At 47.8% G+C, this 14,837-nt stretch overlaps 1 protein-coding gene across 2 annotated transcripts in view; it reads left to right on the forward strand.

The window, feature by feature from the left end:
• The window catches only part of MRTFA (myocardin related transcription factor A), a 94,524-nt gene that overhangs the window by 15,704 nt on the left and 63,983 nt on the right, over window positions 1-14,837 (forward strand). For both annotated transcript variants that reach the window (XM_066596184.1, XM_066596183.1), the window contains exons 3-4: window positions 7,426-7,501; window positions 11,234-11,395. In XM_066596184.1, the coding sequence (XP_066452281.1) occupies window positions 7,486-7,501; window positions 11,234-11,395 (178 nt within the window). In that variant the 5' untranslated portion in view covers window positions 7,426-7,485. The remainder of the gene's footprint in view (window positions 1-7,425; window positions 7,502-11,233; window positions 11,396-14,837) is intronic.

Consider the following 14,837-nt stretch of genomic DNA (forward strand, 5'->3'; position numbering starts at 1 on the left):
GGCACAGGCCAAGCTCCTGATCCAGGTGTGTCGCAGCCGACTGCTGCGCGATTAGGAGAGAGGCACGTTTCTGGTGTCCCCACATTCATCGCCCAATTAATGGGTCCACGCGGGAGACGGTTATTAGAAAATGAGCAGTGTGAGCAGGTCCTGTCCTGGATGGCAGAAAGTGCTTCGAGCAACCTATCGTCTACCCGCAGTTCTGCGCCGTCCACTGCTGCCAATCCGAATCCTCTGTCTGCTGCTCCTCCTTCCTCCCAGCCTCCTCACTCCACTACAATAACACCTGCTCAGGAGCGGGAACACTCCCAGGAACTGTTCTCGGGCCCCTGCTTAGATTGGGCAGCAGCGGTTCCTCTCCCACCAGAGGAGTTTATCGTCACTGATGCCCAACCATTCGAAAGTTCCCGGGGTCCGGGGGAAGAGGCTGGGGACTTCCGCCAACTGTCTCAACAACTTTCTGTGGGTGAGGAGGACGATGACGATCAGACACAGTTGTCTTGCAGTGAGGTAGTAGTAAGGGCAGTAAGTCCGAGGGAGCAGCGCACAGAGGATTCGGAGGAAGAGCAGCAGGACGATGAGGTGACTGACCCCACCTGGTGTGCAACGCTTACTCAGGAGGACAGGTCTACAGAGGGGGAGTCAAGGGCATCAGCAGGGCAGGTTGCAAGAGGCAGTGCGGTGGCCAGGGGTAGAGGCAGGGCCAGACCGAATAATCCACCAAGTGTTTCCCAAAGCGCCCCCTCGCGCCATGCCACCCTGCAGAGGCCGAGGTGCTCTGAGGTCTGGCAGTTTTTCACAGAGACGCCTGACGACCGACGAACAGTGGTGTGCAACCTTTGTCGCGCAAAGCTCAGCCGGGGAGCCAACACCAACAGCCTCACCACCACCACCATGCACAGACATATGATGGCCAAGCACCCCGCAAGGTGGGACGAAGGCCGTTCAGCGCCTCCGGTTTGCACCCCTGCCTCTCCCCCTGTGCCCCAACCTGCCACTGAGATGCAACCCCCCTCTCAGGACACAGGCACTACCGTCTCCTGGCCTGCACCCACACCCTCACCTCCGCTGTCCTCGGCCCCATCCAGCAGTGTAGTTCAGCGCACCGTCCAGCCGTCGCTTGCGCAACTGTTGGAGCGCAAGCGCAAGTACGCCGCCACGCACCAGCACGCTCAAACGTTAACCGTCCGCATAGCAAAATTTATCAGCCTTGAGATGCTGCCGTATAGGGTTGTGGAAACGGAGTCCTTCAAAAGTATCATGGAGGCGGCGGCCCCGCGCTACTCAGTTCCCAGTCGCCACTACTTTTCCCGATGTGCCGTCCCAGCCCTGCACGACCACGTCTCCCGCAACATTGTACGCGCCCTCACCAACGCGGTTACTGCCACGGTCCACTTAACTATGGACACGTGGACAAGCACAGGCGGGCAGGGCCACTACATCTCCCTGACGGCACATTGGGTGAATTTAGTGGAGGCTGGGACAGAGTCAGAGCCTGGGACCGCTCATGTCCTACCCACCCCCAGAATTGCGGGCCCCAGCTCGGTGGTGGTATCTGCGGAGGTGTATGCTTCCTCCACTAAAGCACCCTCCTCCTCCTCCTCCTCCTCTGTCTCGCAATCAAGATGTGTTAGCAGCAGCATGTCGCCAGCAGTCGGTGTCGCGCGGTGTGGCAGCACAGCGGTGGGCAAGCGTCAGCAGGCCGTGCTGAAACTACTCAGCTTAGGCGATAAGAGGCACACGGCCCACGAACTGCTGCAGGGTCTGACACAGCAGACCGACCGCTGGCTTGCGCCGCTGAGCCTCCAACCGGGCATGGTCGTGTGTGACAACGGCCGTAACCTGGTGGCGGCTCTGCAGCTCGGCAGCCTCACGCACGTGCCATGCCTGGCCCACGTCTTTAATTTGGTGGTTCAGCGCTTTCTGAAAAGCTACCCACGCTTGTCAGACCTGCTCGTAAAGGCGCGCCGGCTCTGCGCACATTTCCGCAAGTCCCACACGGACGCTGCCACCCTGCGCACCCTGCAACACACGGTGCAACTCTACGCTCCACATGTTGGCCAGGCTCTATGAACAACGTAGAGCTATAGTCGAATACCAACTCCAACATGGGCGGCGCAGTGGGAGTCAGCCTCCTCAATTCCTTTCAGAAGAGTGGGCCTGGTTGGCAGACATCTGCCATGTCCTTGGTAATTTTGAGGAGTCTACCCAGGTGGTGAGCGGCGATGCTACAATCATTAGCGTCACCATTCCTCTGCTATGCATCTTGAGAAATTCCCTGCAAACCATAAAGGCAGCTGCTTTGCGCTCGGAAACGGGGGCGGGGGAAGACAGTATGCCGCTGGATAGTCAGGGCACCCTCCTGTCTATTTCTCAGCGCGTACAGGAGGAGGAGGAGGAGCATGAGGAGGATGAGGAGGAGGGGGAAGAGACAGCTTGGGCCGCTGCTGACGGTACACCGGCTGATTGCCTGTCATCCTTTCAGCGTGTATGGCCTGAGGAGGAGGAGGAGGAGGAGGAGGATCCTGAAAGTGATCTTCCTAGTGAAGACAGCCATGTGTTGCGTACAGGTACCCTGGCACACATGGCTGACTTCATGTTAGGATGCCTTTCTCGTGACCCTCGCGTTGCACGCATTCTGGCCACGACGGATTACTGGGTGTACACACTGCTCGATCCACGGTATAAGGAGAACCTGCCCACTCTGATTCCCGAAGAGGAAAGGGGTTCGAGAGTGTTGCTATACCACAGGACCCTTGCGGACAAGCTGATGGTAAAATTCCCAGCCGACAGCGCTAGTGGCAGAAGGCGCAGTACCGAGGGCAAGGTAGCAGGGGATGTGCGTAGATCGAGCAGCATGTACATCCCAGGCAGTGCAACAGTCTTTAAGGGCCTGGCCAGCTTTATGGCTCCCCACCAAGACTGTGTCACCGCTCCCCAGTCACGGCTGAGTCGGCGGGAGCACTGTAAAAGGATGGTGAGGGAGTACGTAGCCGATTGCACGACCATCCTTGGTGACGCCTCTGCCCCCTACAACTACTGGGGGTCGAAGCTGGACACGTGGCCTGAACTAGCGCTGTATGCCCTGGAGGTGCTTGCTTGTCCTGCGGCTAGCGTCTTGTCGGAGAGGGTGTTTAGTGCGGCTGGGGGAATCATCACAGATAAGCGTAGCCGCTTGTCAACCGACAGTGCCGACAGGCTAACACTCATCAAGATGAACAAAGGCTGGATTTCGCCAGACTTCTGTTCTCCACCAGCGGACAGCAGCGATACGTAAGCAATACGTAGGCTGCACCTGCGGATGGAAGCTACGTTCTCTCTCACCATCCAAAACGGGGACATTTCTGCTTCATCAATCTGTGTCTAATATTCCTCCTCCTCCTCCTGCTCCTCCTCCTGAAACCTCACGTAATCACGCTGAACGGGCAATTTTTCTTAGGGCCACAAGGCTCACTCAAATAATTTTTCTGAACAATTTTTATAAGTTTCAATGCGCTTAAAAGCGTTGGAACTTTAACTTGAACCAATTTTTCGTTACACTGGGCTGCCTCCAGGCCTAGTTACCACTTAAGCCACATTAACCAAAGCGATTAATGGGTTTCACCTGCCCTCTTGGCTGGCCATGGCCAATTTTTGGGATGTACATTAGTACTGTTGATACAGCAATTTTTGTGGGCCCTCGCCTACAGTGTAATCAAATAAATTTTTAGCCCACCTGCATTACAGCTGACGTTACCTCAGCTGTGTTGGGCAATGCAATGGGATATTTTTGTGTACCGCCGGTGGGTTCCAGGGAGCCACCCATGCTGTAGGTGCACACGGAGTTTTTAATACATGTGTCCACTTCTAAAGAACCCCAGTCTGACTGGGGCATGCAGTGTGGGCCGAAGCCCACCTGCATTAAGCACGACATTACTACCTCAGCTGTGTTGGGCAATGCAATGGGATATTTCTATGTACCGCCGGTGGGTTCCAGGGAGCCACCCATGCTGTAGGTGCACACGGAGTTTTTAATACATGTGTCCACTTCTAAAGAACCCCAGTCTGACTGGGGCATGCAGTGTGGGCCGAAGCCCACCTGTATTACGCACGACATTACTACCTCAGCTGTGTTGGGCAATGCAATGGGATATTTCTATGTACCGCCGGTGGCTTCCTGGCACCCACCCAGGCAGTGGGTCCACAGGGAGTTTAACCTACATGTGTCCACTTGTAAAGAACCCCGGTCAGACTGGGGCATGCAGTGTGGGCCGAAGCCCACCTGTATTACGCACGACATTACTACCTCAGCTGTGTTGGGCAATGCAATGGGATATTTCTATGTACCGCCGGTGGCTTCCTGGCACCCACCCATGCTGTGGGTCCACAGGGAATTATAAATGCATCTGTTTCCACTTATAAAGAAACCCAGTCTGACTGGGACATGCAGTGTGGGCCGAAACCCACCTGCATTAACCCTTTCCAGTCCACTGTGTGACCTGTGAAGACATTAGGGTTTAAGGCTGTACAGCTCCATTGTTGGTAGACGTCCGTCGGGGTTCTCTTACTGTATATTGCCAGCCTCTCTGCTGTCGGAGCCTATCCTACGTGTCAGCTCATGCAGTACTGGCTTTAGCCAGCATATAGCGCCGTTGTATAACGGCAGAAAAAGAGTAAGCCCCCTAGGAAAACCATATACAAATTGGATTGGAAAGGGTTAAGCACAACATTACTACCTCAGCTGTGTTGGGCAATGCAATGGGATATTTCTATGTACCGCCGGTGGCTTCCTGGCACCCACCCATGCTGTAGGTGCACACGGAGTTTTTACTACATCTGTACACTTATAAAGAACCCCAGTCAGACTGGGGCATGCAGTGTGGGCCGAAGCCCACCTGCATTAAGCACGACATTACTACCTCAGCTGTGTTGGGCAATGCAATGGGATATTTTTATGTACCGCCGGTGGGTTCCAGGGAGCCACCCATGCTGTGGGTCGACAGGGACTTCACAATAGGGAGTTGTACCTGCCTGTGTCTATGAATTAAAAAGCCCGGTCTGACTGGGGCATGCAGACACCTTGACAGAATGAATAGTGTGTGGCACATAGGTTCCCCATTGCTATGCCCACGTGTGCCGCTCCTGATGGCGGTGGCACAGGATTCTATTTCTCATTGCTTCTGTACAGCATTGTGGGCTATCGCTCCGCCACTTTTAAAGAGGGTCGCTGCCTAGCCGTGCCAACCTCTGCAGTGTGTGCCTGCAGTCCCTCGTCATGGCAGACGCAATTCTAAATAGACATGAGCGTGGTGTGGCATGAGGGCAGCTGAAGGCTGCCCAGGGACACTTTGGTGTGCGCTGTGGGGGGGAGGGGGGGCGGTTGGGCAGCATGTAACCCAGGAGAAGTGTCAGTGGAGTGTCATGCAGGCAGTGATTGTGCTTTGTTGGAGGTAGTGTGGTGCTTAGCAAAGGTATGCCATGCTAATGAGGGCTTTTCAGAAGTAAAAGTTGTTGGGAGGGGGGGGGGCCCACTCTTGCCGGTATTGTGGCTTAATAGTGGGACCTGTGAACTTGAGATGCAGCCCAACATGTAGCCCCTCGCCTGCCCTATCCGTTGCTGTGTCGTTCCCATCACTTTCTTGAATTGCCCAGATTTTCACACATGAAAACCTTAGCGAGCATCGGCGAAATACAAAAATGCTCTGGTCGCCCATTGACTTCAATGGGGTTCGTTGTTCGAAACGAACCCTCGAACATCGCGGGAAGTTCGTTCCGAATAACGAACACCCGAACATTTTGGTGTTCGCTCATCTCTATTAATTAATAAAGTGGCATACTAGTAAATGGTGCCATAAACTGTAACTTATGTATTGCACTTTTTGTGTGGTCTTCTTTCCCAACTTCTGACCTAACATTTAGACCACTTCTGAAAAAATTATTGAAGAAGGGAATGAGGACAGTAGCAGCAATCCTGGTCGGAAGAGTTGGCTGAAATTTTCTGTGGCATCGTTTAGTGAAGTGCGTTGGTGAATCGATGCATAAGCATGCATATGTTCTATGCACAGCTTCTTGTAACCAGTATTCTCAGCTAAGCATCACCTCATCCCTTTCAAAAAGTTTACAAAATGGAAAAAAATTGTTGGTCTGCAACATCTATTCAAATTTTACAATGTCATTGCTACCTTCTGAGCTGTCAGACAGTTCTTTATTTACACTGAATGATCACTACATTAGGAAGAGCCATCTGTGACATCTAGTGATCAGTAACACAGTACCATGTCATGATCTGTTCTCAGCATCAGATCTGTGCGCAGCAGAGGGCAACATTTTGCAATTATGGGTTAACGTGGTTACTTGAGTGAATTTGACTGCAGGCTGATTGTTGGTGCCCAGGGATATAGTGGTAGTATTTCTGAAACAGTCACACTTATTTATTTTCATCTGTGCATAAGATTACATAGAGTACGCTGGACTCATTGCCAGTTTGTGGAGTTTTCCAAAATGAGTACATCTTCCTACTAAGGCTGGGCTCACTTTCTATTTCCACTGCAGGAAAAAGTGGTGAAATACCTAAAATGTTGCTCAAACTAATCTTTATGATTACGACAGTTTATGGTGCATAAGCCCACAGCTCCAGAATGTGTATCTCCACAAATGTTTTTGAAATTTAAAAAAATGTGAGCATTAGCCCTCATGTCCATGGGTGGGTTGGGTTCTGTGGACGGGAGCCCCGCCGCAGAATCCTACCATTCCCGCGGCATGAGGACATTACTTACCAGTCCGGATGCATGCGGGTCGTCCGTTTTCTCCTCCATGCTTGTGGGCAGGCCCGTTAGACATGCGCAGTGGGGATTTAAAAAAACAAATATCATGATCTATGTGGGACCCACAGCACACCCGAAGTGACAGTTCCGAGTGTGCCGCAGATGGGATGGCTTCCATTGACTTTAATGGAAGAAGTCCCTGCGGGATCCACAGCAACATAGAGCTTGCTGTGATCTGTTTTCCAGACAAGAAGGTCCGCAAAACAAATCTGCATGCTTTAATTAAGCTGCGGACGCCCACGATTTTCAAGGGGCGGCTTGAACTCCAGATCATCCCGGAATTCAAACCCGCCCTTGGACAGGAGCTCTTACATTTAATATGCAGTTGGTCAAACAAAACATTCAGCTGGCTCTTACTAGCCAACCATCACCCTTAATTTGTAGCAGTCATGTGATTTGTGCATTTTTGCAATTAACTTGTAAATTCCCCCAAGAAGTCACCCAGACCACCTAAATAAATTGAAGCCATTAATAATCGGTGGGTTTGGCTGACAGCTCTTATTTGAATGGGCATAAATAATGTATTATATATTCTAGTAAATGTATTTTTTTTTCTTATATTAGCTGTTTGTTCTACATTCCCTTTTTAAGTTTCATTTTTTTGTCTTTTTGTGGTTTCCAGACTGAAAACTATTTAAAGCATAAAATCAAGTGTTGCCCTGAACACTCAGAGCTGCTGAGGATGCACATACTGGAAGGTATGGAAACAACATGTGTTGTGAAATGTGCTATGCTTACAATTCTAAGTGTGAAAATAGTTCCTCCCAGAAGATTGGGTAAACTCTATGCACCACAAATGGAATGCATCAATATTTTTCTTATACTGCTGGGAGACTGCTGGGGAACCGCTGGGGGCATTATTACTGCTGGGGGGACCGCTGGGGGGGGCATTATTATGGCTGGGGGGGCATTATTACTGCTGAGGGACCGCTAGGGGGGCATTATTACTGCTGTGGGAGCCGCTGGGGTGGCATTATTACTGCTGGGGGTCTGCTGGGGGGGGGGCAGACATTATTACTGCTGGGGGAACGCTGGGGGGTGTCACTATTATTACTGCTGGGGGGCCGCTGGGGGAGGGGTCACTATTATACTTGGGGCCGCTGTGGGATGTCCCTATTATTGCTGGGGGGGTCACTATTATCGGGGGGGGGGGGATTTAAAACCGCTGGGGTATGTTTACATTTGGTGGAAATGGGTAGGGCTGTTTCAAAATAGACAGCGGGCAGATTTTGACTGCTTTTTAGATGTGGAAATGCTGCAGAATTTTTCACAGAAATTTCCGCTGAGTACATTCTGCAGTATTTCCGCACTGCCAACCCTCTGCAGTGTGCGTCTCCTGTTCCTCCTCATCCAATACGCACTTATAAATAGACATGAGGGTGGTGTGGCTATTAAGCGAGCGTGTGGCATGAAGACAGCTGGACGCTGCGCTGGGAAAAATTTCAGTACGCTGTGGCCTACTGAGTAGGCGAAGGGGTGCGCCTTACCATGTCTGGGATGGGGACAGCTGGACGCTGCGCTGGGAAAAATTTCAGTACGCTGTGGACACTGACACGAGGAGAAGAGGCAGTGGTGTCACCCGCAGGCAGTGATTGGCCTTCGTTGCACCTAGTGTGGTGCTTAGCTAAGATGTGCCAGCGCGTGTGCCTTGCTGATTATGGTCTGGCCCAACTAAATTGTTAGGGGGGTGACCACCAGGCTCTTGCCCACAATTTGGCTTAATAGTGCGACCTGGGAGCCTCAGATACATCCATGCATGCTGCCCCTGCTATTCCTTATCCATTTCTGTGGTGTTTCCATCACTTTCTGATGTTTTCAGGTGAATCATACACCCTCCCCTATGCAGAGCATCAGTCACCTTGAAAAATGCTTGAGTCTCCCATTGACTTCAATGGGGTTCGTTACTCGAAATGACCTGTCGAAAATTACGAAAAGCTTGACTCGAGTTACAAGCACCCGAGCATTTGGGTGTTCGCTCATCTCTAGTTATAATCTAAAAAATTTTAGCAATTGTGAAACATCAAATGTGGTGTACATTATTACCTGCACTAAATGTAATTTAAATTACGTAGGATGCACTACACATAAACTTAAAATTTAAATAGCAGAACATTTAAGGCATTTAAAAAACTGCAATTTAAGTAGTTCTGGAGCAGCAAAACATTTTATTGAAGTACATCAGGGAAATACAAGTAGTTTTTTCTTTTATGGCATAGAGAAAGTCAGCAATGAGAGAAAGATTAGGATTAGTCAAAAGCTAGTTCTAAAAAGAGAGGCTTTTTTGATCATGAAATTAGGTATGCGAATACCCAAAGCATTAAATCTGAGAACTGTTGTGTTTTCTATCTATTGAGGTTTTTTGATATCTAATATTCATTATTTATATATATGGTCGCAAGACATAATTCTGGTTTATTTCACATTTCTTCATAGCAAAATAATATGACCGACAATGTCCAAAGCATATTTTTACCAAATAGGAGTATGAAATATCCGTAATTTGAGCCAGCATACAATTCTTTAGTTTCTGTGGTACATAAAATAATGGCTGGCCTACCTGATTATAGGTCTCTAGGTTGGTTAAGCAGGGCGCGCCAAAGTGGAGAAGACCACAGGTAGGAAAGATGGTTGTCACGGGTGGCTCTGTAACCTCTCCCAACAATAGCAACAAAGTGCCTGGCTCGGTCGGTGCACCGTTGCACAAAGGGTTTTTGTCATGTATGGTTTCTAACAGTGGTTTATCACGTGATGCTAGCCCTTCATCTAGGACTCAAACAGTTGATAATGGAATAAAAGACACGAGTCCTGGTAGCTTTAAGTAAACTGGATGTGCACGGATTTACTTTAGTTTTAAATTCCACAGAAACACAACAGTAGTCTTGCAGTAATTTGGCAGAGATTAAGACGTGCCTTTGAATGACAGCTGAACGCTGCCTCTGATTGGTCACATCGCTCAACCAGGCAGAGTTTTCTTCTGGCGGGGATTTTTTAAATCTACTGCCCGAAGAAATTGTTTTAGTACAGTGTTGGCTTCACAAAGAGACGACGCACTGGACCCCCCTTGGTGATGTATTAATTTTTTCTTTCACCTAGGGCTTATTTTCAGGGAATCACTGCGGGGGTTGCCAGCACCTTGCTGCTTTTAATGGAGCCGCCTGTAGCGCCAGCTCCATTGAATTCAATGGGATAGCATTGTAGTCCTATGCCACAATCTTTAATTCCCGTGGGGTGTTCATTAATCACTGAACACTGTTACAGTGCTGTCATAATGTTCAGTGATCAGGGGACCTTCCTGGAGCAGCTGCATTTCTACAAGCACAGCTGATCCAGGGAACAGAGCAATATGCATGGACCTTCGGTCACGCGCATTTTGCTCATTCATGGAGTGCATTTTTTTTTTGCCTGCATAGGTGCGTGCAAAAACAACGCCCATCTGACTGAGCCTTAAGATGGTGCAGATTTGTTAATGTGGAATTACCTACGAATTTGCTGTAGAAAATCCGGATGGATTATCCACAGTGAGTGTTTACAGCGTGAATATACCCTAAGCCTTTCCAAAGAGCGTTCCTCAGCAAACCATAGAAACCAGTATAAAACTATGTTTTTTAACTCCTTCCTAGCAAAGCCAGTTTACACCTTAATGACCAACTAATTTTTCCGTTTGTTTCATCATTGCATTCCTAGAGCCATAGCTTTTTAATTTTTTTGTCAAGACAGTTGTATGCTGGATAGGTTGTAATTTTTAATGCCATTAGTTTAGGATACATGCGATGTATTGTATAATTTTTATAGAATACAGCCCCCTCTCCCTTACCACTGTTTGCAATCGGAGGGGGAGGGGCATAACTTAGCTTCCCCCGTCCTGCCCTCCCATTGGAAGCAGTGGCGAGAGTGAAGAGGTGTGGGAGCTCAGTGCACTAGCTCCTGGCTATGCTCGCCTCCTCCCCTTGAAGAGAGGGACATCGTATATCGGCCAGGCGTGAAAGCCCGACCGATATACGACTGTGCGAATAAGCCTGGAGCCTGAACTCCATAGGCTACCATACATGGCAGATTTGGAGGCTATTTTTAAGCCCCCTGGGTGTTATAGCAACCAATCAGGACTCTGCGATCACATTGTAGGTGTGTGATATGTAACAGAGGAGGCCCCCTCCCTCTGTCAGCCCTTTACATGCTGTGCCATGTAAAGGTAAACAGCTGGGATTGGTGGTTTTGCTGGTCCTTACTGTAGCAACTGGAGCCAGGCTGTCAGCAGACAACTAGGCACTGCTTCCCTAGCACAAGAGACCCATGGCAGGTTTCTGATACAGCACTACAAAAAGGCATATGATCACAATAAAGCCTCATAGTGGCTGCCATAAAAAGGTATATGGACTTTTGTTAAAAGGTTAATATATTTTCAGTTGTAACTTTTATGCTATTTCTTACAGAGACTTCAGCTGAGCCCTCCCTTCAAGCCAAACAACTAAAACTGAAAAGGGCACGCCTTGCTGATGACCTAAATGAAAAAATCTCCCAGAGGCCTGGTCCCATAGAACTTGTGGTTAAGAATATTTTTCCTGTAGAGACAAGCCTAAAAGAAGCCATAATAGGTAAACAACATAGCTGCACAGCTATCTGAAAACTTTAAAGGAAACATGTACCCATACCGTTTCACTAAAACAAGATTGACCCAATGTTCGCTATGTGAACATAAAAAGCTTGGAAAATTGGTTGTAAATGTTTGAAGAACTGTCGAACTGAGGATTCGGCTTGTAGTGTTCGCCATGCATGGCTTGGTCTTCCACGTTTTGGGGACATGGCAACAGTCATTTAGTGTATATTACATGTCGGTATATTACACCACTTAGTATAGTACATGTTACTGTGGAGTCCCCAGTATATCCCGTGGTAATATCTTGTACCTGTGATGTACGCTACAGATTGGATTTACTTCAGAGAGAGAATACAGTCACTGAGCTGTAGACCGCTACATCCCTGTGTGTAGCAGAGCCGGGTGCCTGTACCCGCGTGTAGCAGAGCCGGGTGCCTGTACCCACACGTAGCAGAGCCAGGTGCCAGTACCCGCACGTAGCAGAGCCAGGTGCCTGTATCCGCATGTAGCAGAGCTGAATGTCTGTCCACCACTCACCCTCAGCATTACTCACCCTCAGCACCGCTCGCCCTTAGCCTTGCTCTCTCTCTGCACCGCTCGAGCTCAGTTAGCAATGCTTCACTGTCCCTAGCCTTGCTGCCACTAGACTTAACATAACAACTTTGACCTGGCCTCACAGGTCACTCAATGTATCAAACTCAAATTTTATGAATTTATGGCGGTGATGAAGATGTCACAAATCTAATGACACCAAAATCACCCAACAAAGGTCACACAAAGGGTTCAAACTGTGGTGCAAGAAAAAGCCTGTAGGCTTTTTTTATATTAGATGTGTTTTTGTTTTTGTCCTGCTGGAAACCACTATATTAAATCACAAAGAACAGAGCAGAGGAGAAAGATGTAAAGCAAGAAATAACTCTACCCACAAAGAGGAGAGCAGAGGAGAAAGAGGTACAGTAAGAAATGACTCTATCTACAAACAGAGCAGAGGAGAAAGAGGTAAAGCAAGAAATAACTTTACCTACAAAAAACAGAGCAAAGGAGAAAGAGGTACAGCAAGAAATTACTTGACCCACAAAGAACAAAGTAGAGGAGAAAGAGGTAAAGCAAGAAATTACTCTATCCACAAAGAACAGAAGAGAGGAGAAAGAGGTTCAGCAAGAAAAGACTCTACCCAAAAAGAACAGAGCAGAGGAAAATGAGGTACAGCAAGAAATAACTCTACCCACAAAGAACAGAGCAGAGGAGAAAGAGGTATAGCAAGAAATGACTCTACCCACAAAGAACAGAGCAGAAGAGAAAAAGGTACAGCAAGAAATGACTTTACCTACAAAGAACAAAGTAGAGGAGAAAGAGGCACAGTAAGAAATGACTCTACCCACATAGAACAGAGCTGACGAGAAAGAGATACAGCAAGAAATGACTTTACCCACAAATAACTGTGTAGTAAGCACAGAGTCCTCTTGAATGGAGAAAAAGTGCTGTTGTGAAGAAGAAAAGGAGAGTGGTGGTTGTGGCAGATTTCCTATTGAGAGGAACAGAGACCACTGTCTGCAGACCTGACACCTCACGAGAGGTGTGCTGTCTTCCAGGTGCACAAATCAAAGATGTGTCTGATAGGCTGTCAAGACTCTTCAGTTCTACAGAACACCACCCATTCCTACTAATACATGTAGGGAAAATAATACTGCAAAAAAGGACCTTGAACTATCTGCAGAGACTTTGAAAACCTCGGAAAGAAGGTGAAGGAACTAGGAGCACAGGTGGTCTTCTCATCCATCCTCCCAGTGGATGGCCATGGAATAAGAAGATGGAACAGGATTCTAGAAGTGAACAACTGGCTATGTCAATGGCGCCGTCAGCAAAGATTTGGATTTCTAGACCATGCAGTGAATTACCTATACGATGGACTGCTTGCTAGAGATGGGTTGCACCTTACAAAAACAGATAAACATATATTTAGTGGGCACCTTGCTTCACTCATTAGGAGAGCTTTAAACTAGAACAATATGGGAAGGGAAGTGAAAGGCCAAGTAAAAATACACAGCTAATTAACACATGAGAACCTCGCTATTAGAAGCGAAAAGTAAGAACAAAGAAAAAAATTCAGAAGGAAAGTAGAGGAGCAAGAGACACCGATCACAAACTAAAATGCTTTTACACAAATGCACAGAGCATGGGAAACAAACAAGGAGAATTGGAGCTCCTAACACAAGAAGACGAATATGATGTCATAGGCATTATGGAAACTTGGTGGAATGATACACATGATTGGAATACAAGGCTTGAAGGATACAACCTATGTATAAGAAACAAACCTAAAAAAGGGGAAGATGTATTCCTTTGTATGTCAGGAAAACATTAATCTCCAAAGAGATTCAAGCTTCAGAGCATGGTAGTTGGGTGAGATAACAAAGAGAGAACAACAGAAGGGACACTATTGTGGGCATTTACTATAGGCCGCCTGGACAAGCAGATAAAAACATTTTTATTTTAAATTTTTGCAAATATTTTCCATTACCATTCCATAAAAAAGAAAGAAATAATCTTAATAAAATAATACAGAAACAAATCATCTTGGAAAAATACAATGATATATCAAACATATTGATCTCCTGTGCCTCTTTCCTGTCAAAGTTTACTCGATCTTTCAATCCTCCCATTATTTTGTATAAATCTGAGTTTCAAATTAAACAAAAATAGAACATAATAAAATGTAAAAGAAAAGGAAATAACCAGAAGGGGGTACTTTTAATATTTCTGTCTTCCTCTCCTCCTGCTGTCACCATCCAGACCCTATCCTATGCCTCATGTTCTGTTTCGGTCTGTCCCGTTATCCTGCCTTCTGGTGATTTTCAGTCTTCCCAAAGAATCTCTAGCCTCCTCTATTAGGTACCAGGTTGAATACTGAAAGGGCATCACTATCTTACTAATTTCTTGGTCGGTATAGTGTGACTGGAGAAAGATCTGCCATTTTTTGAAAATTGTTTTTGCTGCCTTCTCTTTGCGTCTCTCTGTCTCCACTCGTTCCATGCTTAATAGGTGTTTAATAGAGATGAGCGAGCACCAAAATGCTCGGGTGCTCGTTACTCGGGACGAAATTTTCGCGATGCTCGAGGGTTCGTTTCGAGTAATGAACCCCATTGAAGTCAATGGGCGACCCGAGCATTTTTGTATATCGCCGATGCTCGCTAAGGTTTCCATTTGTGAAAATCTGGGCAATTCAAGAAAGTGATGGGAACGACACCGCAACGGATAGGGCAGGCGAGGGGCTACATGTTGGGCTGCATCTCAAGTTCCCAGGTCCCACTATTAAGCCACAAGAGTGCCCCCCCCTCCCAACAATTTTTACTTCTGAAAAGCCCTCATTAGCAATGCATACCTTAGCTAAGCACCACACTACCTACAACAAAGCACAATCACTGCCTGCATGACACTCC

The sequence above is a fragment of the Eleutherodactylus coqui genome, chromosome 3, assembly GCF_035609145.1.
Source record: "Eleutherodactylus coqui strain aEleCoq1 chromosome 3, aEleCoq1.hap1, whole genome shotgun sequence".
In the NCBI taxonomy this organism is placed as follows: Eukaryota; Metazoa; Chordata; class Amphibia; order Anura; family Eleutherodactylidae; genus Eleutherodactylus; species Eleutherodactylus coqui.